Here is a 27,753-nt window from a genome sequence, read left to right as displayed (position 1 = left end):
CAACAGTTCCTCTCCTCAGTCTGTAGATCAAACACAATAATCAATACATTACAACAGTTCCTCTCCTCAGTCTGTAGATCAAACACAATAATCAATCATATTAATCAATACATTACAACTGTTCCTCTCCTCAGTCTGTAGATCAAACACAATAATCAATCATATTAATCAATACATTACAACTGTTCCTCTCCTCAGTCTGTAGATCAAACACAATAATCAATCATATTAATCAATACATTACAACAGTTCCTCTCCTCCGTCTGTAGATCAAACACAATAATCAATACATTACAACAGTTCCTCTCCTGAGTCTGTAGATCAAACACATTACACAGTGTTTAGGTACCGTCTTGTTGGCCTGGGGGATGATACACAGTGTTTAGGTACCGTCTTGTTGGCCTGGGGGATGATACACAGTGTTTAGGTACCGTCTTGTTGGCCTGGGGGATGATACACAGTGTTTAGGTACCGTCTTGTTGGCCTGGGGGATGATACACAGTGTTTAGGTACTGTCTTGTTGGCCTGGGGGATGATACAGTGTTTAGGTACTGTCTTGTTGGCCTGGGGGATGATACAGTGTTTAGGTACCGTCTTGTTGGCCTGGGGGATGATACACAGTGTTTAGGTACTGTTTAGGTACAGTCTTGTTGGCCTGGGGATGTGTTTAGGTACACTTGTTGGCCTGGGGATGTGTTTTAGGTACTGTCTTGTTGGCCTGGGGGATGATACAGTGTTTAGGTACCGTCTTGTTGGCCTGGGGGATGATACAGTGTTTAGGTACAGTCTTGTTGGCCTGGGGGATGATACACAGTGTTTAGGTACTGTTTTGTTGGCCTGGGGGATGATACAGTGTTTAGGTACCGTCTTGTTGGCCTGGGGATGATACACAGTGTTTAGGTACCGTCTTGTTGGCCTGGGGGATGATACACAGTGTTTAGGTACTGTCTTGTTGGCCTGGGGGATGATACAGTGTTTAGGTACCGTCTTGTTGGCCTGGGGGATGATACACAGTGTTTAGGTACTGTCTTGTTGGCCTGGGGGATGATACACAGTGTTTAGGTACCGTCTTGTTGGCCTGGGGGATGATACACAGTGTTTAGGTACTGTCTTGTTGGCCTGGGGGATGATACACAGTGTTTTGGTACAGTCTTGTTGGCCTGGGGGATGATACACAGTGTTTAGGTACCGTCTTGTTGGCCTGGGGGATGATACACAGTATTTAGGTACCGTCTTGTTTGCCTGGGGGATGATACAGTGTTTAGGTACTGTCTTGTTGGCCTGGGGGATGATACACAGTGTTTAGGTACCGTCTTGTTGGCCTGGGGGATGATACACAGTGTTCAGGTACCGTCTTGTTGGCCTGGGGGATGATACAGTGTTTAGGTACCGTCTTGTTGGCCTGGGGGATGATACACAGTGTTTAGGTACCATCTTGTTGGCCTGGGGGATGATACACAGTGTTTAGGTACAGTCTTGTTGGCCTGGGGGATGATACACAGTGTTTAGGTACCGTCTTGTTGGCCTGGGGGATGATACACAGTGTTTAGGTACCGTCTTGTTGGCCTGGGGGATGATACACAGTGTTTAGGTACCGTCTTGTTGGCCTGGGGGATGATACACAGTGTTTAGGTACCGTCTTGTTGGCCTGGGGGATGATACAGTGTTTAGGTACCGTCTTGTTGGCCTGGGGGATGATACAGTGTTTAGGTACTGTCTTGTTGGCCTGGGGGATGATACACAGTGTTTTGGTACCGTCTTGTTGGCCTGGGGGATGATACAGTGTTTAGGTACAGTCTTGTTGGCCTGGGGGATGATACAGTGTTTAGGTACTGTCTTGTTGGCCTGGGGGATGATACACAGTGTTTAGGTACCGTCTTGTTGGCCTGGGGGATGATACAGTGTTTAGGTACTGTCTTGTTGGCCTGGGGGATGATACACAGTGTTTTGGTACAGTCTTGTTGGCCTGGGGGATGATACACAGTGTTTAGGTACCGTCTTGTTGGCCTGGGGGATGATACACAGTGTTTAGGTACAGTCTTGTTGGCCTGGGGGATGATACAGTGTTTAGGTACCGTCTTGTTGGCCTTGGGGATGATACACAGTGTTTAGGTACCGTCTTGTTGGCCTGGGGGATGATACAGTGTTTAGGTACGGTCTTGTTGGCCTGGGGGATGATACACAGTGTTTAGGTACGGTCTTGTTGGCCTGGGGGATGATACACAGTGTTTAGGTACCGTCTTGTTGGCCTGGGGGATGATACACAGTGTTTAGGTACCGTCTTGTTGGCCTGGGGATGATACACAGTGTTTAGGTACCGTCTTGTTGGCCTGGGGGATGATACACAGTGTTTAGGTACCGTCTTGTTGGCCTGGGGGATGATACACAGTGTTTAGGTACCGTCTTGTTGGCCTGGGGGATGATACACAGTGTTCAGGTACCGTCTTGTTGGCCTGGGGGATGATACAGTGTTTAGGTACCGTCTTGTTGGCCTGGGGGATGATACACAGTGTTTAGGTACCGTCTTGTTGGCCTGGTGGATGACTTGATAAACTCCAATCTGGATGTAATCTCCCTGCTATAACAAGGCTAGCTATTTTCTCTGTTAGCCGTCTCCCTCCCTCCTCTCCCCTCCAGCAGAGTGCTGGCCCAGTTCTGGCAGCATGGAGGCCCAGAATAAAAGAGAAACCACCAATAGAGATTAGAAAAAGAGAGAAGAGATCGAGGCAAGAAAGAAAACAGAAGGGAGGGGAAGAGGACATACAAGAGAAGAGCAGGCAAACCAGAGAGAAAACAGAGAGAGAAGTGAATGTGTCCGAGGCGTCTGATTCAGTGCCTGCTGCGTTCGGCAGTCTGTGAATGCATGAGAAGGGGTCCAGGACCCCGCAGGCTCTTCCTGCTGTCGGAAAGAGCCGACAATCACACTAACCCCCCAAATACAAACACACACACACACACTTGAAAAACCCCTGTGGGAAAACTCAACTGAGGCTTTCTTACTGGTGGGCTGTAGACCTGAGATACTATAGGCTTCCTTACTGGTGGGCTGTAGACCTGAGATACTGTAGGCTTCCTTACTGGTGGGCTGTAGACCGGAGATACTGTAGGCTTCCTTACTGGTGGGCTGTAGACCTGAGATACTGTAGGCTTCCTTACTGGTAGGCTGTAGACCTGAGATACTGTAGGCTTCCTTACTGGTAGGCTGTAGACCTGAGATACTGTAGGCTTCCTTACTGGTAGGCTGTAGACCTGAGATACTGTAGGCTTCCTTACTGGTGGGCTGTAGACCTGAGATACTGTAGGCTTCCTTACTGGTGGGCTGTAGACCTGAGATACTGTAGGCTTCCTTACTGGTAGGCTGTAGACCTGAGATACTGTAGGCTTCCTTACTGGTGGGCTGTAGACCTGAGATACTGTAGGCTTCCTTACTGGCGGGCTGTAGAACTGAGATACTGTAGGCTTCCTTACTGGCGGGCTGTAGACCTGAGATACTGTAGGCTTCCTTACTGGCGGGCTGTAGACCTGAGATACTGTAGGCTTCCTTACTGGCGGGCTGTAGACCTGAGATACTGTAGGCTTCCTTACTGGTAGGCTGTAGACCTGAGATACTGTAGGCTTCCTTACTGGTGGGCTGTAGACCTGAGATACTGTAGGCTTCCTTACTGGCAGGCTGTAGACCTGAGATACTGTAGGCTTCCTTACTGGTAGGCTGTAGACCTGAGATACTGTAGGCTTCCTTACTGGTGGGCTGTAGACCTGAGATACTGTAGGCCTCCTTACTGGTGGGCTAGTATAGTCTCTGTGTACAGTATGACTGTTGGTTCGATGTGTGTGTGTGTGTGTGTGTGTGTGTGTGTGTGTGTACTGACCTGTCGGAACAGGGACTCCTTGTTGGCCACTTCGTTCTCCAGCTTATCGTTGAGGTCATGTACGGAGGTGGCCTCTCGCTGCGCTGCCAAGTACCTCTTCTCCAGGGTGACGATACGCTCCTCTATGTCCTCCTTCTGGGCCATAGACTAGACGGGGCAGAGAGAGAGAGACGGATATGTTTAGCACACACACACTATCACCCGTATACATACACACCATTACACAAACCTTACATAAAAACACATCTGTCTCTCTGCAGGCGTTAGTAACATTACCATCCAGTACATACCTCTCGTATGTCTCTCTGCAGGCGTTAGTAACGTTAACATCCAGTACATACCTCTCGTATGTCTCTCTGCAGGCGTTAGTAACGTTACCATCCAGTACATACCTCTCGTATGTCTCTCTGCAGGCGTTAGTAACGTTAACACCCAGTACATACCTCTCGTATGTCTCTCTGTGGGCGTGTTAGTAACGTTAACATCCAGTACATACCTCTCGTATGTCTCTCTGCAGGCGTGTTAGTAACGTTAACATCCAGTACATACCTCTCGTATGTCTCTCTGCAGGCGTGTGTTCACGTCTTCACTCTTGATGAGGTCCTTGCGTGCCGTGTCCAGGTCCTCCTCCAGCTCGCTGATGCGTCCCGCCGTGGCCGCCATGCGCTCCATCATCTGCCCCAGGTCTGACGTCTGTCTCGCCACCACCTCCTGCAGCTCTCCCACCTTCCCCTGGTCCTCCTCCTGGCTCATAGAGCCATCTGACGACCGCTAGGGACAAGACAGAGTTTAGGTTCCTTAAAGATAGACAGAAATAACTAGGACATGACCTATAACCCCTGACCCTTCCCCTGGACCTCCTCCTAGCTCAGAGAGCCATCTGACGACCACTAGGGACTAGTTGGGAGAGGACAGTAGATATTAAATGCTGCAGGACGCGGCCTTGGAGGCTTGTGGTTGTTCTATCGTCCTTATTTAAATGCACTGACTAAGTCTCTCTGGATAAAAGGTTTCCTACCTTGCCGTTTGTGCTTGGGGTGTTTTCAGAGTTGTGGTTGAGCCCTTCCATTCCATCGCCTAGCGACCTCTTCTGGATGTTCTGCTCTCTCAGGTAAGACATCTAGGAGAAGATAGTACTTCATTAAATACCCCAAAATGGGGACATTTGATTGGACCAGCCAATACATAGAAGACCAATAAATACCCAATAAAAAACAAAACAGAACCCAGACACTAACAGCAGCACATCATTAATGATTAGAAAAAACTAAGGGTTCATGTTAAAGAAACTCCTACCACGGAACACAAACCGGCTGAGCCATCGTGCATAAATGTATTTTGCCCCCCCACATCAAACACGATCACGACACGCAGGTTAAAATATCAAAACAAACTCTGAACCAATTACATGAATTTGGGGACAGGTCGAAAAGCATTAAACATTTATGGTAATTTAGCTAGCTAGCTTGCTGTTGCTTGCTAATTTGTCCTGGGATATAAACATTGAGTTGTTATTTTACCTGAAATGCACAAGGTCCTCTACGCCGACAATTAATCCACACATAAAAACGGTCAACCGAATCCTTTCTAGTCATCTCTCCTCCTTCTAGGCTTTTTCTTCTCTGGACTTTATATAGCGATTGGCATCTTTCCTAAATTAGGTGCATTACCGCCACCGACCTCGTTCGTCTTTCAGTCACCCACATGGGTATAACCAATGAGATGGCACGTGGGTACCTGCTATAAACCAATGAGGAGATGGGGGAGGCAGGACTTGCAGCGCGATCTGCGTCACAAATAGAATTGACTTCTATTTTAGCCCTTGGCAACGCAGATGCTCATTGGCGCGCGCGAGCAGTGTGTGTCCAATAATGGAATAATATAGATTTCTACATTTATTTTGTAACACTCGCGCACGCGATGCGAGCGGTGTAGTCTGGGTATAAGGGACTCCACAGTCGGATCGGAAGTCTTCTCAAAGTTAGCAGGCTAACTCATTCATTGATCCCACTTTGTCAAATCCCCATATACAGATGACCCTCTCTGACATTAAAAGGTAAACACACACACACACACACACACACACACACACACACACACACACACAATTGCTTTGGAGGCAAGAGAAGATTCCTACTGAAACGTACAGCTGAGCTGTGGCGGGTATCACAGGAGGTTGGTGGCACCTTAATTGGGGAGGACAGGCTCGTGGTAATGGCTGGAGCGGAATCCGTGGAATGGTGTCAAATATATCAAACACATGGTTTCCATGGTTTCCTTGACTTTGATGCCATTCCATTCGCTCAGTTCCAGACTTTAATATGAGCCGTCCTCCCCTCAGCAGCCTCCCCTGGTGTGTGTGTGTACTTGTGTGTGTTGTCTGGCCACCATTTTAAAAACAGTGAGTGAACTGAAGCACCAGGGAAGAGTCCAGCTTGGGCTGTGAGCCTGACCACAGCTATTCTAGTGCTGCCGGCCCCCGGTCAGGGACCAACCACACAAACGCATATATCCCTCCACTGCCAGGGAGACACGCTCTCCCCATCTTTCACAGGTCAGAACGTAGAGCTTGCAACTCCAGGGTAGTGGGTTTGATTCCCGGGACCTGCAGCACGTAAAACACATTCACACATGACGAAGTCCCTTTGGATAATAGTGTCTGTTAAATGCCCAACTCGCACACATTCATGCAGGCGGACACACACAAGGAGAAGCGTAAGAGAAGTGTGTGTGTGTGTGTGTGTGTGTACTGCTAGGCTAATTCCCTACTCTCTTGAGACGAAGGGAATCAAAGGAGAGATGTAGAGGACAGGAGAGAAATCTAGTCCACTTTCCCATGATCCTCGAGCCCTTTTGTCCATTTTAATCCCATTCACGAATCATCTCCTCTGAGAGCTCTGTGCATTCTGTGTGTGTATACGTCCACTCGTGGAGTCCCAGTATCGGGCTCTCAGTTAATAAGTCTCATATCAATGTGTGACTCATGTCCCTACAACAGCTGTATCTGTGTACAGTGGAACATTACAGATACGGTGTAATCACTAGACAGTATAACATCACAGATACTGTGTAATCACTAGACAGTATAACATCACAGATACTGTGTAATCACTAGACAACATCACAGATACTGTGTAATCACTAGACAACATTACAGATACTGTGTCATCACTAGACAACATTACAGATACTGTGTAGTCACTAGACAACATCACAGATACTGTGTAGTCACTAGACAACATCACAGATACTGTGTAATCACCATACATCACAGATACTGTGTAATCACCATACATCACAGATACTGTGTAATCACCATACATCACAGATACTGTGTAATCACCATACATCACAGATACTGTGTAATCACCATACATTACAGATACTGTGTAATCACTAGACAACATCACAGATACTGTGTAATCACCATACAAAGCCTATTCTTCTTTATCCACGTCTTAAACATGGGAATGATGAATTAAGGTCCATAGTCATTCAAGATGGATTGTTTTTTTATTCCCCCGGGAAAACGAGTGAGGACTGTTGTCATGGATACGATTTGCTGATTGTCGGGCGAGAGTGAGTCGCCACAGGCAAGTTGACTGGGAACATGGTTGAATCCCTCCACGAGGCAAACAAACAGGCAAAACGTCAGTACAGAGACAAAGTGGAGTCGCAATTCAACGGATCAGACATGAGATGGATGTGTCAGGGTCGACAGACAATCAACAGATTACAAAGGGAAGACCAGCCACGTCGCCTAGACACCGACGTCTCGCTCCTCAGAAAAGACAAACAGCTTCTTCACCCGCTTTGAGGATAACACAGTGCCACCATCGCGGCCCGCTTTGAGGATAACACAGTGCCACCATCGCGGCCCGCTTTGAGGATAACACAGTGCCACCATCGTGGCCCTCTTTGAGGATAACACAGTGCCACCAACACGGCCCGCTTTGAGGATAACACAGTGCCACCATCGTGGCCCGCTTTGAGGATAACACAGTGCCACCATCGTGGCCCTCTTTGAGGATAACACAGTGCCACCATCGTGGCCCTCTTTGAGGATAACACAGTGCCACCATCGTGGCCCTCTTTGAGGATAACACAGTGCCACCATCGTGGCCCTCTTTGAGGATAACACAGTGCCACCATCGTGGCCCTCTTTGAGGATAACACAGTGCCACCATCGTGGCCCTCTTTGAGGATAACACAGTGCCACCAACACGGCCCGCTTTGAGGATAACACAGTGCCACCATCGTGGCCCTCTTTGAGGATAACACAGTGCCACCATCGTGGCCCTCTTTGAGGATAACACAGTGCCACCATCGTGGCCCTCTTTGAGGATAACACAGTGCCACCATCGTGGCCCTCTTTGAGGATAACACAGTGCCACCATCGTGGCCCTCTTTGAGGATAACACAGTGCCACCAACACGGCCCGCTTTGAGGATAACACAGTGCCACCATCGTGGCCCTCTTTGAGGATAACACAGTGCCACCATCGTGGCCCTCTTTGAGGATAACACAGTGCCACCATCGTGGCCCTCTTTGAGGATAACACAGTGCCACCATCGTGGCCCTCTTTGAGGATAACACAGTGCCACCATCGTGGCCCTCTTTGAGGATAACACAGTGCCACCATCGTGGCCCTCTTTGAGGATAACACAGTGCCACCATCGTGGCCCTCTTTGAGGATAACACAGTGCCACCAACACGGCCCGCTTTGAGGATAACACAGTGCCACCATCGTGGCCCTCTTTGAGGATAACACAGTGCCACCATCGTGGCCCGCTTCCAAGGAATGTAGGGTCTCGTTCTCCGTCGCCGACACGAGTAAGACATTTAAGCTTGTTAGCCCTCGCAAGGCTGCCGCCCCCACTAGCCGCGACCTCAGAGCATGCGCAGACCAGCTGGCTGGAGTGTTTACGGACATATTAAATCTCTCCCTTTCCCAGTCTGCTGTCCCCACTTACTTCAAGATGTCCACCATTGCTCCTGTACCCAAGAAAGCAAAAGGTACCTGAACTAAGGCTTGGGGCTAGTTAAGGATCACATCACCTCTACCTTACCAGACACCCTAGACTCTCTTCAATTTGCATACCGCCCCCAATAGATCCACAGACGATGCAATCGCCATCGCACTGCACACTGCCCTATCCTATCTGGACAAGAAGAATACCTATGTAAGAATGCTGTTCATAGACTATAGCTCAGCCTTCAATACCATAGTACCCTCCAAGCTCATCACTAAGCTCAGGGTCCTGGGACTGAACCCCTCCATGTGCAACTGAGTGCTGGACTTCCTGACGGGTCGCCCTTAGATGGTGATGATAAGAAACAACACCTCTTCGCTGAACCTCAACACTGGGGCCCCACAAGGGCGTATGCTCAGCCCCCTCCTGTACTCCCATAACTGCGTGGCCAAGCACCCCTGCAACTCAATCCTCAAGTTTGCAGACGACACAACGGTAGTAGGCTTGATTACCAACAACGATGAGACAGCCGACAGGGAGGAGGTCAGGGCTCGGAGTGTGGTACCAGGTAACCTCTCCCTCAACAAAACTAAGGAGCTGATTGTGGACTTCAGGAAACAGCAGAGGGAGCACACCCCACTCCACATCTTCGGCAGTGGAGAAGTTATAAAGCTTCAAGTTCCTCGGACTTCGTCACTGACATCCTGAAATGGTCCACCCACACAGACAGTGTGGTGAAGAACGCGCAACAGCGCCTCTTCAACCTCAGGAGGCTGAAGAAATTTGTCTTGACACCTAAAACCCTCACAAAAACTTTTACAGATGCACAATTAAGAGCATCCTGTCGGGCTGTATCACCGCCTGCTACCGCAGGGCTCTCAAGAGGGTGGAGGCCAACAGACTGTTAAATAGCCATCACTAGCCGGCTACCACTTGGTTACTCAACACTGCACCTTAGAGGCTGCTGCCCAATATTCATAGACATGGAATCACTGGTCACGTTAATAATGTTTACATACTGCTTTACCCATAGGAATATATTGTATAGTAGCCTACTGTATTTGTCTATGCCACTCCGACATTGCTCGTCCCAATAGTATATACACAGGGTCACCACAGGGTCACTACAGGGTCACCACAGGGTTACTACAGGGTCACCACAGGATGGTCCGATGAGGCTTACCTCTTTGTGTTGTGATGTGAGCTGTTCTTCCAGTTGGCTGCATCTTTCTAAAGCCACACGCAGTCTCTCCCTGACCTGGAAAACAGACAGTTATTAGTCTCCATCATTTTACACACTTGCCATTACATCTCTACAAAAGAAGAGATTAGCAGGCTCCCCCCTACCAACCTTCTCGTCCAGGGCTTTGTGGTGTTCGAACAGGGACTTAAGTGCCTTGAGGACCTCTACCTCGCTGGAGACCCCGGCAGGAGACTGGGCCTGCCTCTTCACCACAGTCATCCTCAGACTGCGTTCATGACGAGACACCAGACACTCCAGATGCTCCAGGAGAAGCTACGGTCATCACAGAACACACATCAGATGTTACACACACACACGTTCCAGGAGAAGCTACGGTCATCACAGAACACACAAGTTTCAAACAGCTTGTTACACACACACACACACACACACACACACACACACACACACACACACACACACACACACACACACACGATTGTGAAATAGTACAGACATGTTTACACACGAGTGTGTGTTGTGCTCAATCCCATGTGGTTGAGCAGCTCAGGGGGGTCCCATCACAGCTGCAGGCTGACAAAGCCCAGACTCATCCCTTAATCTCCCCCTCTACCCCATTCCTCCCATATTCTACCCTCCATCCTCCCTCCCTCCCATATTCTACCCTCCATCCTCCCTCCCTCCCATATTCTACCCTCCCTCCCTCCCTCCCATATTCTACCCTCCATCCTCCCTCCCTCCCATATTCTACCCTCCATCCTCCCTCCCTCCCATATTCTACCCTCCATCCTCCCTCCCTCCCATATTCTACCCTCCCTCCAATATTCTACCCTCCCTCCCATATTCTACCCTCCCTCCAATATTCTACCCTCCCTCCAATATTCTACCCTCCCTCCAATATTCTACCCTCCCTCCAATATTCTACCCTCCCTCCAATATTCTACCCTCCATCCCATATTCTACCCTCCATCCCATATTCTACCCTCCATCCCATATTCTACCCTCCATCCCATACTCTACCCTCCATCCCCTCTCCTCCACCTCCCACCTTCCCTCCCCCTATTTCAATTCCTCCTCCCTCCCCTCTCTAATTCCTCCCCCTCCCCTCTCTAATTCCTCCCCCTCCCTCCTCTCCCCAGTCAGTGTCCATCGTTCCTAATCAGACTGACCCAGACTCTGCTCATTTCAACTGGACTGGCAGGTGGATTAACCAGTTAGAGCCGCACATCTGCCACTAGGCCTGAGCAGAGAAGTGACAGACAGGGGAATTATCCTATGGCTGTCTGCGCTGTGACCTGGGAGGGTGGGTGCTCTGTCAACCACTCATTAGGGGTGACCTAATCCTCAGAACAAAGATCAGGCCCTCTCTTAAAAACACTTGTAAATACACTAAAACACAAACGAATACTCACAGGTCAAACCAGTGTGGGTCTGACACTGTTAATGGACTATGCTAGGGACTGGAAGGGGACTGTGTGTGTGTGTGTGTGTGTGTGTGTGTGTGTGTGTGTGTGTGTGTGTGTGTGTGTGTGTGTGTGTGTGAGAGACTGACCCGTGTGTTGTTCCTCTCAGCCTTGAGCTCAGCGATCTCCTCCTCCCTCTCCATCAAATGCTCTCGACACACATTCACCTCCTTGGTCAGCGCAGCAAACTCCTAGACAACAACACATTATCACAACGTTAGAGAGACAGCAAACTCCTGGACAACAACACATTATCACAACGTTAGAGAGACAGCAAACTCCTGGACAACAACACATTAACACAACGTTAGAGAGACAGCAAACTCCTGGAAAACAACAACACATTATCACAACGTTAGAGAGACAGCAAACTCCTGGACAACAACACATTATCACAACGTTAGAGAGACAGCAAACTCCTGGACAACAACACATTAACACAACGCTAGAGAGACAGCAAACTCCTGGACAACAACACGTTAGAGAGACAGCAAACTCCTGGACAACAACACGTTAGAGAGACAGCAAACTCCTGGACAACAACACGTTAGAGAGACAGCAAACTCCTGGACAACAACACGTTAGAGAGACAGCAAACTCCTGGACAACAACACGTTAGAGAGACAGCAAACTCCTGGACAACAACACAACGTTAGAGAGACAGCAAACTCCTGGACAACAATTATCACAACGTTAGAGAGACAGCAAACTCCTGGACAACAACACATTAACACAACGTTAGAGAGACAGCAAACTCCTGGACAACAACACATTATCACAACGTTAGAGAGACAGCAAACTCCTGGACAACAACACATTATCACAATGTTAGAGAGACAGCAAACTCCTGGACAACAACACATTATCACAACGTTAGAGAGACAGCAAACTCCTGGACAACAACACATTATCACAACGTTAGAGAGACAGCAAACTCCTGGACAACAACACATTAACACAACGTTAGAGAGACAGCAAACTCCTGGACAACAACACATTATCACAATGTTAGAGAGACAGCAAACTCCTGGACAACAACACATTATCACAACGCTAGAGAGACAGCAAACTCCTGGACAACAACACATTATCACAACGTTAGAGAGACAGCAAACTCCTGGACAACAACACATTATCACAACGTTAGAGAGACAGCAAACTCCTGGACAACAACACATTATCACAACGTTAGAGAGACAGCAAACTCCTGGACAACAACACATTATCACAACGTTAGAGAGACAGCAAACTCCTGGACAACAACACATTAACACAACGTTAGAGAGACAGCAAACTCCTGGACAACAACACATTATCACAACGTTAGAGAGACAGCAAACTCCTGGACAACAACAACACAACAACACAACGTTAGAGAGACAGCAAACTCCTGGACAACAACAACACAACGTTAGAGAGACAGCAAACTCCTGGACAACAACACATTATCACAACGTTAGAGAGACAGCAAACTCCTGGACAACAACAACACATTATCACAACGTTAGAGAGACAGCAAACTCCTAGACAACAACACATTATCACAACGTTAGAGAGACAGCAAACTCCTGGACAACAACACATTATCACAACGCTAGAGAGACAGCAAACTCCTGGACAACAACACATTAACACAACGCTAGAGAGACAGCAAACTCCTGGACAACAACACATTTTCACAACGTTAGAGAGACAGCAAACTCCTGGACAACAACACATTAACACAACGTTAGAGAGACAGCAAACTCCTGGACAACAACAACACAACGCTAGAGAGACAGCAAACTCCTGGACAACAACACATTATCACAACGTTAGAGAGACAGCAAACTCCTGGACAACAACACATTATCACAACGTTAGAGAGACAGCAACACACTTCCTGACAGTCAACAGGTTGGGCAACTACACACTTCCTGACTGTCAACAGGTTGGGCAACTACACACTTCCTGACAGTCAACAGGTTGGGCAACTACACACTTCCTAACAGTCAACAGGTAGGGCAACTACACACATCCCGACAGTCAACAGGTAGGGCAACTACACACTTCCTGACAGTCAACAGGTAGGGAAACTACACACTTCCCAACAGTCAACAGGTAGGGCAACTACACACTTCCTGACAGTCAACAGGTAGGGCAACTACACACTTCCTGACAGTCAACAGGTAGGGCAACTACACACTTCCTGACAGTCAACAGGTAGGGCAACTACACACTTCCTGACAGTCAACAGGTAGGGCAACTACACACTTCCTGAAAGTAACTTAAGGTGCAAAGAAAAAAATTAAGCTGTATGTTCATGTGAGAATTTAATCAAAAATACGATTGAAGTATTGAACGAGTATTACCACTGTTTCACGAATGTGACTGAAAAATACAACTGGGGTTTCAGAGTACGTTCCGTCACTAAGATTATAATATATCTATTCAGAGAGGTCGAGTTCTCCATCTCTCAGAGGACCAGGTGGACACAACCACAGTAAGAGCAGCACACACTGACTACAACTATCAGGAGATGAGGACAGATGGAGAGGGGACAGTAGAGGAGGACAGATGGAGATGGAGGGGACAGTAAAGGAGGACAGATAGAGAGAGGACAGTAGAAGAGAGAGAGGACAGTAGAAGAGAGAGAGGACAGTAGAAGAGAGAGAGGACAGTAGAAGAGAGAGAGGACAGTAGAAGAGAGAGAGAGGACAGTAGAAGAGAGAGAGAGGACAGTAGAAGAGAGAGAGAGACAGTAGAAGAGAGAGAGAGGACAGTAGAAGAGAGAGAGAGGACAGTAGAAGAGAGAGAGAGGACAGTAGAAGAGAGAGAGAGGACAGTAGAAGAGAGAGAGAGACAGTAGAAGAGAGAGAGAGGACAGGAGAAGAGAGAGAGAGGACAGTAGAAGAGAGAGGACAGGACAGGAGAGAGAGGACAGTAGAAGAGAGAGAGGACAGTAGAAGAGAGAGAGGACAGTAGAAGAGAGAGAGGACAGTAGAAGAGAGAGAGGACAGTAGGAGAGAGAGGACAGTAGAAGAGAGAGGGGACAGTAGAAGAGAGAGAGGACAGTAGAAGAGAGAGAGGACAGTAGAAGAGAGAGGACAGGAGAAGAGAGAGAGAGGACAGTAGAAGAGAGAGGACAGGACAGGAGAGAGAGGACAGTAGAAGAGAGAGAGGACAGTAGAAGAGAGAGAGGACAGTAGAAGAGGACAGGAGAAGAGGACAGGAGAAGAGAGAGGACAGGAGAAGAGAGAGGACAGTAGAAGAGAGAGAGACAGTAGAAGAGAGAGAGGACAGTAGAAGAGAGAGACAGGACAGTAGAGAGAGACAGGAGAAGGAGAGAGAGGACAGTAGAAGAGAGAGAGACAGTAGAAGAGAGAGAGGACAGTAGAAGAGAGAGAGGACAGTAGAAGAGAGAGAGGACAGTAGAAGAGAGAGGACAGTAGAAGAGAGAGAGGGCAGTAGAAGAGAGAGAGGACAGTAGAAGAGAGAGAGGACAGTAGAAGAGAGAGAGGACAGTAGAAGAGAGAGAGGACAGTAGAAGAGAGAGAGGACAGTAGAAGAGGACAGGAGAAGAGAGAGGACAGGAGAAGAGAGAGGACAGGAGAAGAGAGAGGACAGTAGAAGAGAGAGAGGACAGTAGAAGAGAGAGAGGACAGGAGAGGAGAGAGAGGACAGTAGAAGAGAGAGAGGACAGTAGAAGAGAGAGAGGACAGTAGAAGAGAGAGAGGACAGTAGAAGAGAGAGAGGACAGTAGAAGAGAGAGAGGACAGTAGAAGAGAGAGAGGACAGTAGAAGAGAGAGAGGACAGTAGAAGAGAGAGAGGACAGTAGAAGAGAGAGAGGACAGTAGAAGAGAGAGAGGACAGTAGAAGAGAGAGAGGACAGTAGAAGAGAGAGAGGACAGTAGAAGAGAGAGAGGACAGTAGAAGAGAGAGAGAGACAGTAAAGACAGAGGACAGTAGAAGAGAGAGAGACAGTAGAAGAGAGAGAGGACAGTAGAAGAGAGAGACAGAAACTCCTGGACAGTAGAAGAGAGAGAGGACAGTAGAAGAGAGAGAGGACAGTAGAAGAGAGAGAGGACAGTAGAAGAGAGAGAGTAGAAGAGAGAGGACAGTAGAAGAGAGAGAGGACAGTAGAAGAGAGAGAGGACAGTAGAAGAGAGAGAGACAGTAGAAGAGAGAGAGTAGAAGACAGAGAAGACAGAGAGGACAGAGAAGAGAGAGGGACAGTAGAAGAGAGAGAGGACAGTAGAAGAGAGAGAGGACAGTAGAAGAGAGAGAGGACAGTAGGAGAGAGGACAGAAGAAGAGAGAGAGGACAGTAGAAGAGAGAGAGGACAGTAGAAGAGAGAGGACAGTAGAAGAGAGAGAGGACAGGAGAAGAGAGAGAGGACAGTAGAAGAGAGAGAGGACAGTAGAAGAGAGAGGACAGGAGAAGAGAGAGAGGACAGTAGAAGAGAGAGAGGACAGTAGAAGAGAGAGAGGACAGGAGAAGAGAGAGGACAGGAGACACCTTTCCTTTGCCTTCATATTCCAAAGTCTCCCTCCACTCTTCAATCATCCATTCAATCAACAGTCACCATGCATTAAGACTACATGCAGTTTACCAACTCGAGACTCTCGCCCTATACCACCAACCCACCCACACACCCACCAACCCACACACACACCCACCCACACCAACACACCCACCCACACCCACCCACCCACACCAACACACCCACACCCACCCACCCACCCACCCAACCCACCCACCCACCCACCAACCCACCACACACACCCACCCACACCAACACACCCACACCCACCCCACACACCCACCAACCCACCCACCCACGCACCCACCCACCCACACACCACCCACCCACCCACCCACACCCACCCACACCCACCCACCCACCCACCCACCAACCCACACACCCACCCACCCACACCAACACACCCACACACCCACCCACCCACCCACCCACCCACACCAACACCAACCCACCCACCAACCCACCAACCCACACACACACCAACCCACCCACCCACCACCAACCCACCCACCCACAACAACACACCACACACACCCACCCACCCACCCACCCACACCAACCCACCCACACCAACACACCCACACCCACCCACCCACCAACCCACCCACCCACCCACACACCCACACCCACCAACCAACCCACCCACACCAACACACCCACACACCCACACCAACCCACCCACCCACCAACACACCCACAGTCCTTAACAGATCCCGTGATGGTTGTGCCGACAGAATGAACCATCCTGATGTTTGGTTCCCTGAATATCCAGGCCTTTTTTGCGGACACACTCACGTAAACACATACACACACACTCACGTAAACACACACACACTCACGTAAACACACACACACTCACGTAAACACACACACACTCACGTAAACACACACACACGTAAACACACACACACGTAAACACACACACTCACGTAAACACACACACTCACGTAAACACACACACACACACGTAAACACACACACACTCACGTAAACACACACACACTCACGTAAACACACACACACTCACGTAAACACACACACACTCACGTAAACACACACACACTCACGTAAACACACACACTCACGTAAACACACACACTCACGTAAACACACACACTCACGTAAACACACACACTCACGTAAACACACACACTCACGTAAACACACACACTGACGTAAACACACACACTCACGTAAACACACACACTCACGTAAACACACACACTCACGTAAACACACACACTCACGTAAACACACACACTCACGTAAACACACACACACACCACGGCCTGAGGAAGCCGTCTTCTTTCCCTCTCTTATATATTGATCTACTTTGGAGACTGGCACCGATTCCACACGAGAGACCATGGGAGTTTTTGATTGGCCTGACCATTGCATAAGGGCCCGTCCTTTAGCCAGTGAGGGAGGAGAAGGAGGCAGGCAAAGGGGTCATTATGTGGGGAGTTGGAATGTTGAATTCCTGAATTCCAGAGCAGAGTCTGATGTACAACCAGCCGCGAGTGAGTGAGTGAGTGAGTGAGTGAGTGAGTGAGTGAGTGAGTGAGTGAGTGAGTGAGTGAGTGAGACAGAGAGACAGAGAGACAGAGAGACAGAGAGACAGAGAGACAGAGAGACAGAGAGACAGAGAGACAGAGAGACAGAGAGACAGAGAGACAGAGAGACAGAGAGACAGAGAGACAGAGACAGAAGAGAGAGACAGAAGAGAGAGAGAGGGAGCGAGACAGAAGAGAGAGACAGAAGAGAGAGAGAGACAGGAGAGAGAGAGACCTTGCCTGTCTGGCTACTTCAGTACAGCCTGTCCTGCATACTCTCTCCTTTCCTTCCATTTACCCACACTCTCCTTCTTGGTCTCCCTTTATCTCTCTGTCTCTTCTCATCACTGTCTGTCTGAAATCTGTCTTGTCTACTACTAACCAAAAACCAAATACTGTGTACTAACCATACAACATACTATTTAGTAGAAATGTATGCAGCCGTTAACTAATCGTACAACATACTATTTAGCACATAATGTTTAGCAGAAGAGTAAGCAACAAATATCAACATACTAGGCTCTCCCATACTGACAATCAGTGTTGGGGTTAGTTACCTGGAAACTAATATATTACATATTACTCGGTACATTTAACAAAAGTAACTCGTTACTTTGTAATATTACTTTGCATGTCGAAGGGAGCGGGCGTTATTTTCCTGAAAAAAAAATATCTAAACGTTTTGGACTGTCAGAGGGTCTGAGACAGAGAGAGAGAGAGAGACAGAGAGTCGCGAGAGACAGAGAGAGAGAGAGAGAGAGAGAGAGAGACAGAAGAGAGAGACAGAAGAGAGAGAGAGAGAGACAGGAGAGAGAGAGAACTTGCTCTACCAAAGATAGGCTGGTTCCTAACTCAGGTCTGATCACTGGTTCCTCCTTCCATCTGATAGGCTGGTTCCTAACTCAGGTCTGATCACTGGTTCCTCCTTCCATCTGATAGGCTGGTTACTAACTCAGGTCTGATCACTGGTTCCTCCTTCCATCTGATAGGCTGGTTACTAACTCAGGTCTGATCACTGGTTCCTCCTTCCATCTGATAGGCTGGTTACTAACTCAGGTCTGATCACTGGTTCCTCCTTCCATCTGATAGGCTGGTTACTAACTCAGGTCTGATCACTGGTTCCTCCTTCCATCTGATAGGCTGGTTACTAACTCAGGTCTGATCACTGGTTTCTCCTTCCATCTGATAGGCTGGTTACTAACTCAGGTCTGATCACTGGTTCCTCCTTCCATCTGATAGGCTGGTTACTAACTCAGGTCTGATCACTGGTTCCTCCTCCCATCTGATAGGCTGGTTACTAACTCAGGTCTGATCACTGGTTCCTCCTTCCATCTGATAGGCTAGTTACTAACTCAGGTCTGATCACTGGTTCCTCCTCCCATCTGATAGGCTGGTTACTAACTCAGGTCTGATCACTGGTTCCTTCTTCCATCTGATAGGCTGGTTACTAACTCAGGTCTGATCACTGGTTCCTCCTTCCATCTGATAGGCTAGTTACTAACTCAGGTCTGATCACTGGTTCCTCCTTCCATCTGATAGGCTGGTTACTAACTCAGGTCTGATCACTGGTTCCTCCTTCCATCTGATAGGCTGGTTACTAACTCAGGTCTGATCACTGGTTCCTCCTTCCACCTGATAGGCTGGTTACTAACTCAGGTCTGATCACTGGTTCCTCCTCCCATCTGATAGGCTGGTTACTAACTCAGGTCTGATCACTGGTTCCTCCTTCCATCTGATAGGCTAGTTACTAACTCAGGTCTGATCACTGGTTCCTCCTTCCATCTGATAGGCTAGTTACTAACTCAGGTCTGATCACTGGTTCCTCCTTCGGTCTGATCACTGGTTCCTCCTTCCATCTGATAGGCTGGTTACTAACTCAGGTCTGATCACTGGTTCCTCCTTCCATCTGATAGGCTGCTTACTAACTCAGGTCTGAACACTAGTTCTTCCATTAATCTGTGGCGCTGCTTTCCTGTGCTAGTCTAGTGTACTGCACTGTCATCTGGGCTGCTGAATTAGCCATATATACTGGAGGACAAACAGCTGTACAGGTTAGCTGGCTTTTCATTCAAAATCTCTCTCTCACGCCGCCAGTTCTGGTTAAATGAGGAAACAAGTTGAGATCGGATCATGAAAACGCTCGCCCGATCGGGTTATGATTCTAAAAATAACGCACACCTTACTTCAAAAGTAACTATTAATGTATTACCAAGTGTTGAAAAGTAATACATGATCTTGCTAGTTACTCGTAAAAGTAATCGGATTACATTTCATTCCTTTTGTTGCATCTTCAGTAAGGCATCATCAAATGTTGCCTTGTTTCATTTTTATCCAGCCCCGCCCCCTTCTCTAATAATTAGCTAATTATCAGTTGTCGTCAAACACGCGGTCTCGAAACAAGATTCCCTTCCTCAATAGCGTTTTTTTTTTATTAACCTTTATTTAACTAGGCAAGTCAGTTAAGAACAAATTCTTATTTTCAATTGACGACCTAGGAACAGTGGGTTAACTGCCTGTTCAGGGGCAGAACGACAGATTTGTACCTTGTCAGCTCGGGGATTTGAACTTGCAACCTTCCGGTTACTAGTCCAACGCTCTAACCACTAGGCTACCCTGCCGCCCCAGCGTGCGGCGAATCAAACTAGATGAAAAACAAAATTGAGTATGAAATCCTGGCACTTTAAAACACTACATTTTCAAAATGTCACAAACTATGAAAATAAATCTGCAACCTCTGTGTCGCTTTCTTTTGCGCCTCTGTGGTGCCCCTGTGTGTCTCTCTCCTCTCTGTACTAAAGACATGTGACCAAACCGGACACCGAGGGAAGCTTTTCTCTTTTCTACATCACCAAAGGCACAAAAGGCTTCGGTCAGACATGCTTTAATGTTTAACACACAAGTCTATCTAGGCTAAGGGCCCCGTGGTAACGGCCGAATGTGGGCTCAACTGATAAGCAGCGTGTCTGTCTGTCCACTGTCCATCCATCACTGCAGAACTAAGAGGCCTGAGAGCAGAGTGGGACAAAAGCACAGCTGAATGCTCTCCTTTTCATTTCTGACCTAGCGCTTCGGGGGGAGAGAAAAATACCACTGGAGATCATTTATCTTACGCCTGTCAGCACGGCTTCCTAGAATATATGTTGAGAGTGTGATGTGTGTGGGTGTCTAACTGAGTGCGCCGGGTGTCTCCGCGCGCCTGGTGTCTCCGCGCGCCTGGTGTCTCCGCGACCTTTGGATAACTTGGTCAATGCTCTGACCGCTAGGCGACCTGTTGTCCTCCTGGTATTACAGTCTAGATAGGACATCTGGTGGGATAAATGAACACAGAAAACTGTTATGTATTAACAGAAACCTGTATTTGCTGCTGTGGGACACCACCAGCGTAGGAAGGCATCTTGTCTGCCTCCTTCCCTCCCTCCAGCATGACGGCTCCCTCCCTCCCTCCCGCATGACGGCTCCCTCCCTCCCTCCAGCATGACGGCTCCCTCCCTCCCTCCAGCATGACGGCTCCCTCCCTCCCTCCAGCATGACGGCTCCCTCCCTCCCTCCAGCATGACGGCTCCCTCCCTCCCTCCCGCATGACGGCTCCCTCCCTCCAGCATGACGGCTCCCTCCCTCCCTCCCTCCCTCCCTCCAGCATGACGGCTCCCTCCCTCCCTCCAGCATGACGGCTCCCTCCCTCCCTCCCTCCAGCATGACGGCTCCCTCCCTCCAGCATGACGGCTCCCTCCCTCCCTCCAGCATGACGGCTCCCTCCCTCCCTCCAGCATGACGGCTCCCTCCCTCCCTCCCTCCAGCATGACGGCTCCCTCCCTCCCTCCCTCCAGCATGACGGCTCCCTCCCTCCCTCCCTCCAGCATGACGGCTCCCTCCCTCCCTCCCTCCCGCATGCCGGCTCCCTCCCTCCCTCCCTCCAGCATGACGGCTCCCTCCCTCCCTCCCTCCAGCATGACGGCTCCCTCCCTCCCTCCCTCCAGCATGACGGCTCCCTCCCTCCCTCCCTCCAGCATGACGGCTCCCTCCCTCCCTCCTTCCAGCATGACGGCTCCCTCCCCCCCAGCATGACTGCTCCCTCCCTCCCTCCTTCCAGCATGACGGCTCCCTCCCGCCCTCCAGCATGACGGCTCCCTCCCTCCCTCCAGCATGACGGCTCCCTCCCTCCCTCCAGCATGACGGCTCCCTCCCTCCCTCCAGCATGACGGCTCCCTCCCTCCCTCCAGCATGACGGCTCCCTCCCTCCCTCCAGCATGACGGCTCCCTCCCTCCCTCCAGCATGACGGCTCCCTCCCTCCCTCCCTCCAGCATGACGGCTCCCTCCCTCCCTCCCTCCAGCATGACGGCTCCCTCCCTCCCTCCAGCATGACGGCTCCCCTCCCTCCCTCCAGCATGACTGCTCCCCCTCCCATGACCCCCTCCCTCCCTTCCAGCATGACGGCTCCCCCTCCCTCCAGCATGACGGCTCCCTCCCTCCCTCCAGCATGACGGCTCCCTCCCTCCCTCCAGCATGACGGCTCCCTCCCTCCCTCCAGCATGACGGCTCCCTCCCTCCCTCCAGCATGACGGCTCCCTCCCTCCCTCCCTCCAGCATGACGGCTCCCTCCCTCCCTCCAGCATGACGGCTCCCTCCCTCCAGCATGACGGCTCCCTCCCTCCCTCCAGCATGACGGCTCCCTCCCTCCCTCCAGCATGACGGCTCCCTCCCTCCCTCCAGCATGACGGCTCCCTCCCTCCCTCCAGCATGACGGCTCCCTCCCTCCCCCTCCAGCATGACGGCTCCCTCCCATCCCTCCCCGCATGACGGCTCCCTCCCTCCCTCCAGCATGACGGCTCCCTCCCTCCCTCCAGCATGACGGCTCCCTCCCTCCCTCCAGCATGACGGCTCCCTCCCTCCCTCCAGCATGACGGCTCCCTCCCTCCCTCCCTCCAGCATGACAGCATGACTCCCTCCCTCCCTCCAGCATGACGGCTCCCTCCCTCCCTCCAGCATGACGGCTCCCTCCCTCCCTCCCGCATGACGGCTCCCTCCAGCATGACGGCTCCCTCCCTCCCTCCCTCCAGCATGACGGCTCCCTCCCTCCCTCCCTCCAGCATGACGGCTCCCTCCCTCCCTCCCTCCAGCATGACGGCTCCCTCCCCCTCCCCTCCAGCATGACGGCTCCCTCCCTCCCTCCCTCCAGCATGACGGCTCCCCTCCCTCCAGCATGACGGCTCCCTCCCCCAGCATGACGGCTCCCTCCCTCCCCCTCCAGCATGACGGCTCCCTCCCTCCCTCCAGCATGACGGCTCCCTCCCTCCAGCATGACGGCTCCCTCCCTCCAGCATGACGGCTCCCTCCCTCCCTCCCTCCAGCATGACGGCTCCCTCCCTCCCTCCCTCCAGCATGACGGCTCCCTCCCTCCCTCCCTCCAGCATGACGGCTCCCTCCCTCCCTCCCTCCAGCATGACGGCTCCCTCCCTCCCTCCCTCCAGCATGACGGCTCCCTCCCTCCCTCCAGCATGACGGCTCCCCCTCCCTCCAGCATGACCTCCCCCTCCAGCATGACGGCTCCCTCCCTCCCTCCCTCCCTCCAGCATGACGGCTCCCTCCCTCCCTCCCAGCATGACGGCATGACGGCTCCCCCTCCCTCCCTCCAGCATGACGGCTCCCTCCCTCCCTCCAGCATGACGGCTCCCTCCCTCCCTCCAGCATGACGGCTCCCTCCCTCCCTCCCTCCCTCCAGCATGACGGCTCCCTCCCTCCCTCCAGCATGACGGCTCCCTCCCTCCCTCCAGCATGACGGCTCCCCCCCTCCAGCATGACGGCCTCCCTCCCTCCAGCATGACGGCTCCCTCCCTCCAGCATGACGGCTCCCTCCCTCCAGCATGACGGCTCCCTCCCTCCAGCATGACGGCTCCCTCCCTCCAGCATGACGGCTCCCTCCCTCCAGCATGACGGGCTCCCTCCCTCCAGCATGACGGGCTCCCTCCCTCCAGCATGACGGCTCCCTCCCTCCAGCATGACGGCTCCCTCCCCTTCTCTCATTCCAGTATAACAGCTCCCTCCTCCTCTCATGTTACCTTTATTTAACTAGGCAAGTCAGCTAAGAATAAATCATTATTTACAATTGACGGCCTCGACCGGCCAAACCCAGATGACGCTGGACCAATTGTGCTCCGCCCTATGGGACTCCCAATCACAGCTGGTTGTGAAACAGCCTGGATTCGAACCTGGGTGTCTGTAGTGATGCCTCTCAGCACTGAGCAGTGCCTTAGACTGCTGCCCCACTCAGTAGCCCCAACATTCATTCCAGTATGACAGCTCACTCCCTCATTCCAGAAGGACACTTCAGAGAGAGACCTCGTTAACAGTTCTGTGTAAAGCCAAACAGAACAGTCCTCATTAACAGGTCTGTGTAAAGCCAAACAGAACAGTCCTCATTAACAGGTCTGTGTAAATCCAAACAGTCCTCATTAACAGGTCTGTGTAAAGCCAAACAGTCCTCATTAACAGGTCTGTGTAAACCCAAACAGTCCTCATTAACAGGTCTGTGTAAAGCCAAACAGTCCTCATTAACAGGTCTGTGTAAACCCAAACAGTCCTCATTAACAGGTCTGTGTAAACCCAAACAGTCCTCATTAACAGGTCTGTGTAAAGCCAAACAGTCCTCATTAACAGGTCTGTGTAAACCCAAACAGTCCTCATTAACAGGTCTGTGTAATCCCAAACAGTGTAGACAGTAGTCATGAAAAACACACCACCATATGGGTCTGTCTGTGATGCGTCAGACAGAGACAGGGAGCAGCTCTGTTTGTTTAAACACAGAGGTAAACTCACTTTACATCACTTAGATGTTTACACCACAACCTCTGTCAGAGAGATGGGGGGGAGGGAGGGAGCGAGCGAGCGAGAGAGAGAGAGAGAGAGAGAGAGAGAGAGAGAGACGGTGAGGAGAGACCGGGAGGAGAGGAGAGAAACACTAAATATACATATTCACTGAATGGCACATTTACACAATCCATGTCTCCAGGCTTAAAAATCCTTCTTTAACCCGTCTCCTCCCTTCATCTACACTGATTGAAGTGGATTTAACAGGTGACATCAATAAGGGATCGTATCTTTCACCTGGTCAGTCTATGTCATGGAAAGAGCAGGTGTTCCTAATGCTTTGTACACAATGAGAGAGAGAGAGAGAGGGGGATCTACCGGATGTCATGTTTGATAGGATTGGACATTTCCAAGTGAATGTAAACAAGAGACATTGTGCAAATAGACGCACGTTTGTCTGAAGAAAGAACAGTACTGGCTCTGGAACAGCATGTACACACACACACACACACACACACCTCTATTAAATATGTAAGGTGGAGCACGTGCATACACCCATTTGAATGAAATGGAGCAGCCTCTGTGTTCGCTGGGCAGATGTCCGATGGGTAACAGAGAGGGTGTGATGTTACCGCGGGTCGTCTCGTCTGTCGGGAGGCGAGTCCTCTACCGCGGGTCGTCTCGTCTGTCGGGAGGCGAGTCCTCTACCGCGGGTCGTCTCGTCTGTCGGGAGGCGAGTCCTCTACCGCGGGTCGTCTCGTCTGTCGGGAGGCGAGTCCTCTACCGCGGGTCGTCTCGTCTGTCGGGAGGTGAGTCCTCTACCGCGGGTCGTCCCGTCTGTCGGGAGGTGAGTCCTCTACCGCGGGTCGTCCCGTCTGTCGGGAGGTGAGTCCTCTACCGCGGGTCGTCTCGTCTGTCGGGAGGTGAGTCCTCTACCGCGGGTCGTCTCGTCTGTCGGGAGGTGAGTCCTCTACCGCGGGTCGTCCCGTCTGTCGGGAGGTGAGTCCTCTACCGCGGGTCGTCCCGTCTGTCAGGAGGTGAGTCCTCTACCGCGGGTCGTCCCGTCTGTCAGGAGGTGAGCCCTCTATCGAGGGTTCATGATACAGACGGTGAGTCACATTGGTGGAACTCCCAATTGATAGGGGGCCGGCCCACATGGTGGGAGATACAGGGGGAAATGACACGGCTTCCAGAGGGAGGGATTTGGTGGTAAAAACAGTCAATCTGTATGTATGAACGACACATTGTTTTTTAACTTCTCGCTGTGGGCTGGATGTGTCAAACACTTAGTCAGCATGTCTTTAATAAGCACGTAGGATGGCAGGGAACTGAAAAACAAGTTCACATGTAGAATACAATGTAAATGCCAATGGTGTTGATACCAGGCTCCCAACAGCACTCTGCAATCTGAAGCCACAGAGACGTTTTGCCCTGAACCACACAACTCCAGGCATCTGTGGGGCAAAAGCCTAAGTACCCCAGACAACGGGCGTCCGGCTCGGGGCACACCAGGGAACTTGAGCACTACACACTGTAAAGACAGAAAGGACCTTGGCTGATCAGTGTGTTGAGCTGGAGCCTGGCCCATGGCATCTCCTGAAACTGTTATTTACTCTGCTGTTACATCTGCTAAGAGACTGCAGCAACACTGGTATAACAGACTCTACTCTGCTGTTACATCTGGTAAGAGACTGCAGCAACACTGGTCTGACAAGACTCTCTACTCTGCTATCTAGATCAGTGGTTCTAACCTCTCCTCGGGACCCCCAGACATTACATGGAGGGGTGGGTCCCCCGAGGAGAGGTTAGAGAACCAGTGGTCTGGCCCTTTAAGTAGTATAGCTTCAGTGATGTCTGGGTTAGATGGCTCCACTGCTACAAGGCCTTATGAGGCCACAACACCCTGTACTGTGGTAAGCCACTCTCAGGTTAAGGAGCTTTACATCAGCCAACACAGTGTCTCTCACACACACACACACACACACACACACTTAATTAGTGGAATGAAACAAAGTGCAAACAGAGATGGGGCGTAATTCAGAGAAGCCTGTCATTTCAGCCCCCAGAGAGCCAGGGTTCAGCCCCCAGAGAGCCAGGGTTCAGCCCCCAGAGAGCCAGGGTTCAGCCCCAGAGAGCCAGGGTTCAGCCCCCAGAGAGCCAGGGTTCAGCCCCCAGAGAGCCAGGGTTCAGCCCCCAGAGAGCCAGGGTTCAGCCCCCAGAGAGCCAGGGTTCAGCCCCCAGAGAGCCAAGGTTCAGCCCCCAGAGAGCCAGGGTTCAGCCCCCAGAGAGCCAGGGTTCAGCCCCCAGAGAGCCAGGGTTCAGCCCCCAGAGAGCCAGGGTTCAGCCCCCAGAGAGCCAGGGTTCAGCCCCCAGAGAGCCAGGGTTCAGCCCCCAGAGAGCCAGGGTTCAGCCCCCAGAGAGCCAGGGTTCAGCCCCCAGAGAGCCACGGTTCAGAGGAGGGATCTCATTCCTCTACTGGGTTCAATCCATTCCTGAACCCCCATACTACTCCTTGCCCTACTCCAGTTCCAAACCATGGATTATTTATCTGGAGGGCAAGACCCCACTAATTTCCACTGATCAGAGCCCCTCTGATATCAGAGATTAGCAGAGCCCCCAAATCCTTAATCTGGGTTAGGGCAGGGAGGGCTGCATCAAGAAGAATACTGCTGCCTCATAGGTCTGTGTTATAGAGGTGCTTCATGGCAGCAGGCAGAAAACAGTGCATTGCAGTAATGTGCAACGTTGACAGAGAGCCTGTGGACTGAGTCAGGAGTAAACATGCCAGTCTTAGAGAGTCAGAGGGTCCTAAAGGGGACCTGACCCAACCTGCCAGACCGGACCACGAGTGGCCAAATCCAGAGTGGGAGGGGACTTGTGTGGGAACCAGTACCAGGACCTGGGTCTCAAAGTCCATGCAGAGAAATGCAACCTTCCTGTCACAGATGTCCAAAACTTAGACTACACAACCATATACAAAAAAAAAACCTCACGTCTGGAACTTTAGGTAGATTGTTTTGTGGGGGTTACTGTACTCCCCCCTCCCTCTCTCTGTGTTTCTCTGCCCCTCTCAGGTTCCCCTCAATGGATAGAAGGAGGAATGATCCCCTGGCTCTGCTCCACCAACTCCATACTTACACCAGTGAATGAAAAAAAAACACAAAAAAAAAAAACTTTCCCTCGTCACATTTTCCATGGAATACAGAGGGAGGCTGGATTTATTCACCACAATCAATAGAATACAGTTCGTTCTTTCCCTCCCTCCCTCCCTTCCTTCCTCCCTCCCTCTCCCCCTCCCTCCCCCTTCAGAAACTACATAATATGCTAAAACAAGATGCTAAAACAAGGAACATAACTCTAAAA

At 50.7% G+C, this 27,753-nt stretch overlaps 1 protein-coding gene and 1 long non-coding RNA gene across 2 annotated transcripts in view; both read right to left on the bottom strand.

The window, feature by feature from the left end:
* The window catches only part of ppfia1 (PTPRF interacting protein alpha 1), a 97,182-nt gene that overhangs the window by 51,881 nt on the left and 17,548 nt on the right, over nt 1–27,753 (bottom strand). Inside the window, exons 3-8 of the mRNA XM_052502042.1 lie at nt 11,599–11,700; nt 10,194–10,358; nt 10,026–10,100; nt 4,888–4,989; nt 4,419–4,640; nt 3,870–4,016 (exon numbers count right to left, since the gene is read on the bottom strand). Coding sequence (XP_052358002.1) covers nt 3,870–4,016; nt 4,419–4,640; nt 4,888–4,989; nt 10,026–10,100; nt 10,194–10,358; nt 11,599–11,700 — 813 coding nt within the window. The remainder of the gene's footprint in view (nt 1–3,869; nt 4,017–4,418; nt 4,641–4,887; nt 4,990–10,025; nt 10,101–10,193; nt 10,359–11,598; nt 11,701–27,753) is intronic.
* On the bottom strand, nt 2,372–3,857 carry LOC127918817 (uncharacterized). The gene is made up of 4 exons (XR_008100907.1): nt 3,679–3,857; nt 3,562–3,600; nt 3,328–3,366; nt 2,372–3,249 (listed from the first exon to the last, which is right to left on the bottom strand). It is a non-coding gene; the product is annotated as an uncharacterized LOC127918817 (long non-coding RNA).

The sequence above is a fragment of the Oncorhynchus keta genome, unplaced genomic scaffold, assembly GCF_023373465.1.
Source record: "Oncorhynchus keta strain PuntledgeMale-10-30-2019 unplaced genomic scaffold, Oket_V2 Un_contig_1495_pilon_pilon, whole genome shotgun sequence".
Taxonomy (NCBI): Eukaryota; Metazoa; Chordata; class Actinopteri; order Salmoniformes; family Salmonidae; genus Oncorhynchus; species Oncorhynchus keta.
The sequence above is the reverse complement of the archived record's forward strand: the minus strand, read 5'-3'. Positions and strand labels throughout refer to the sequence as shown.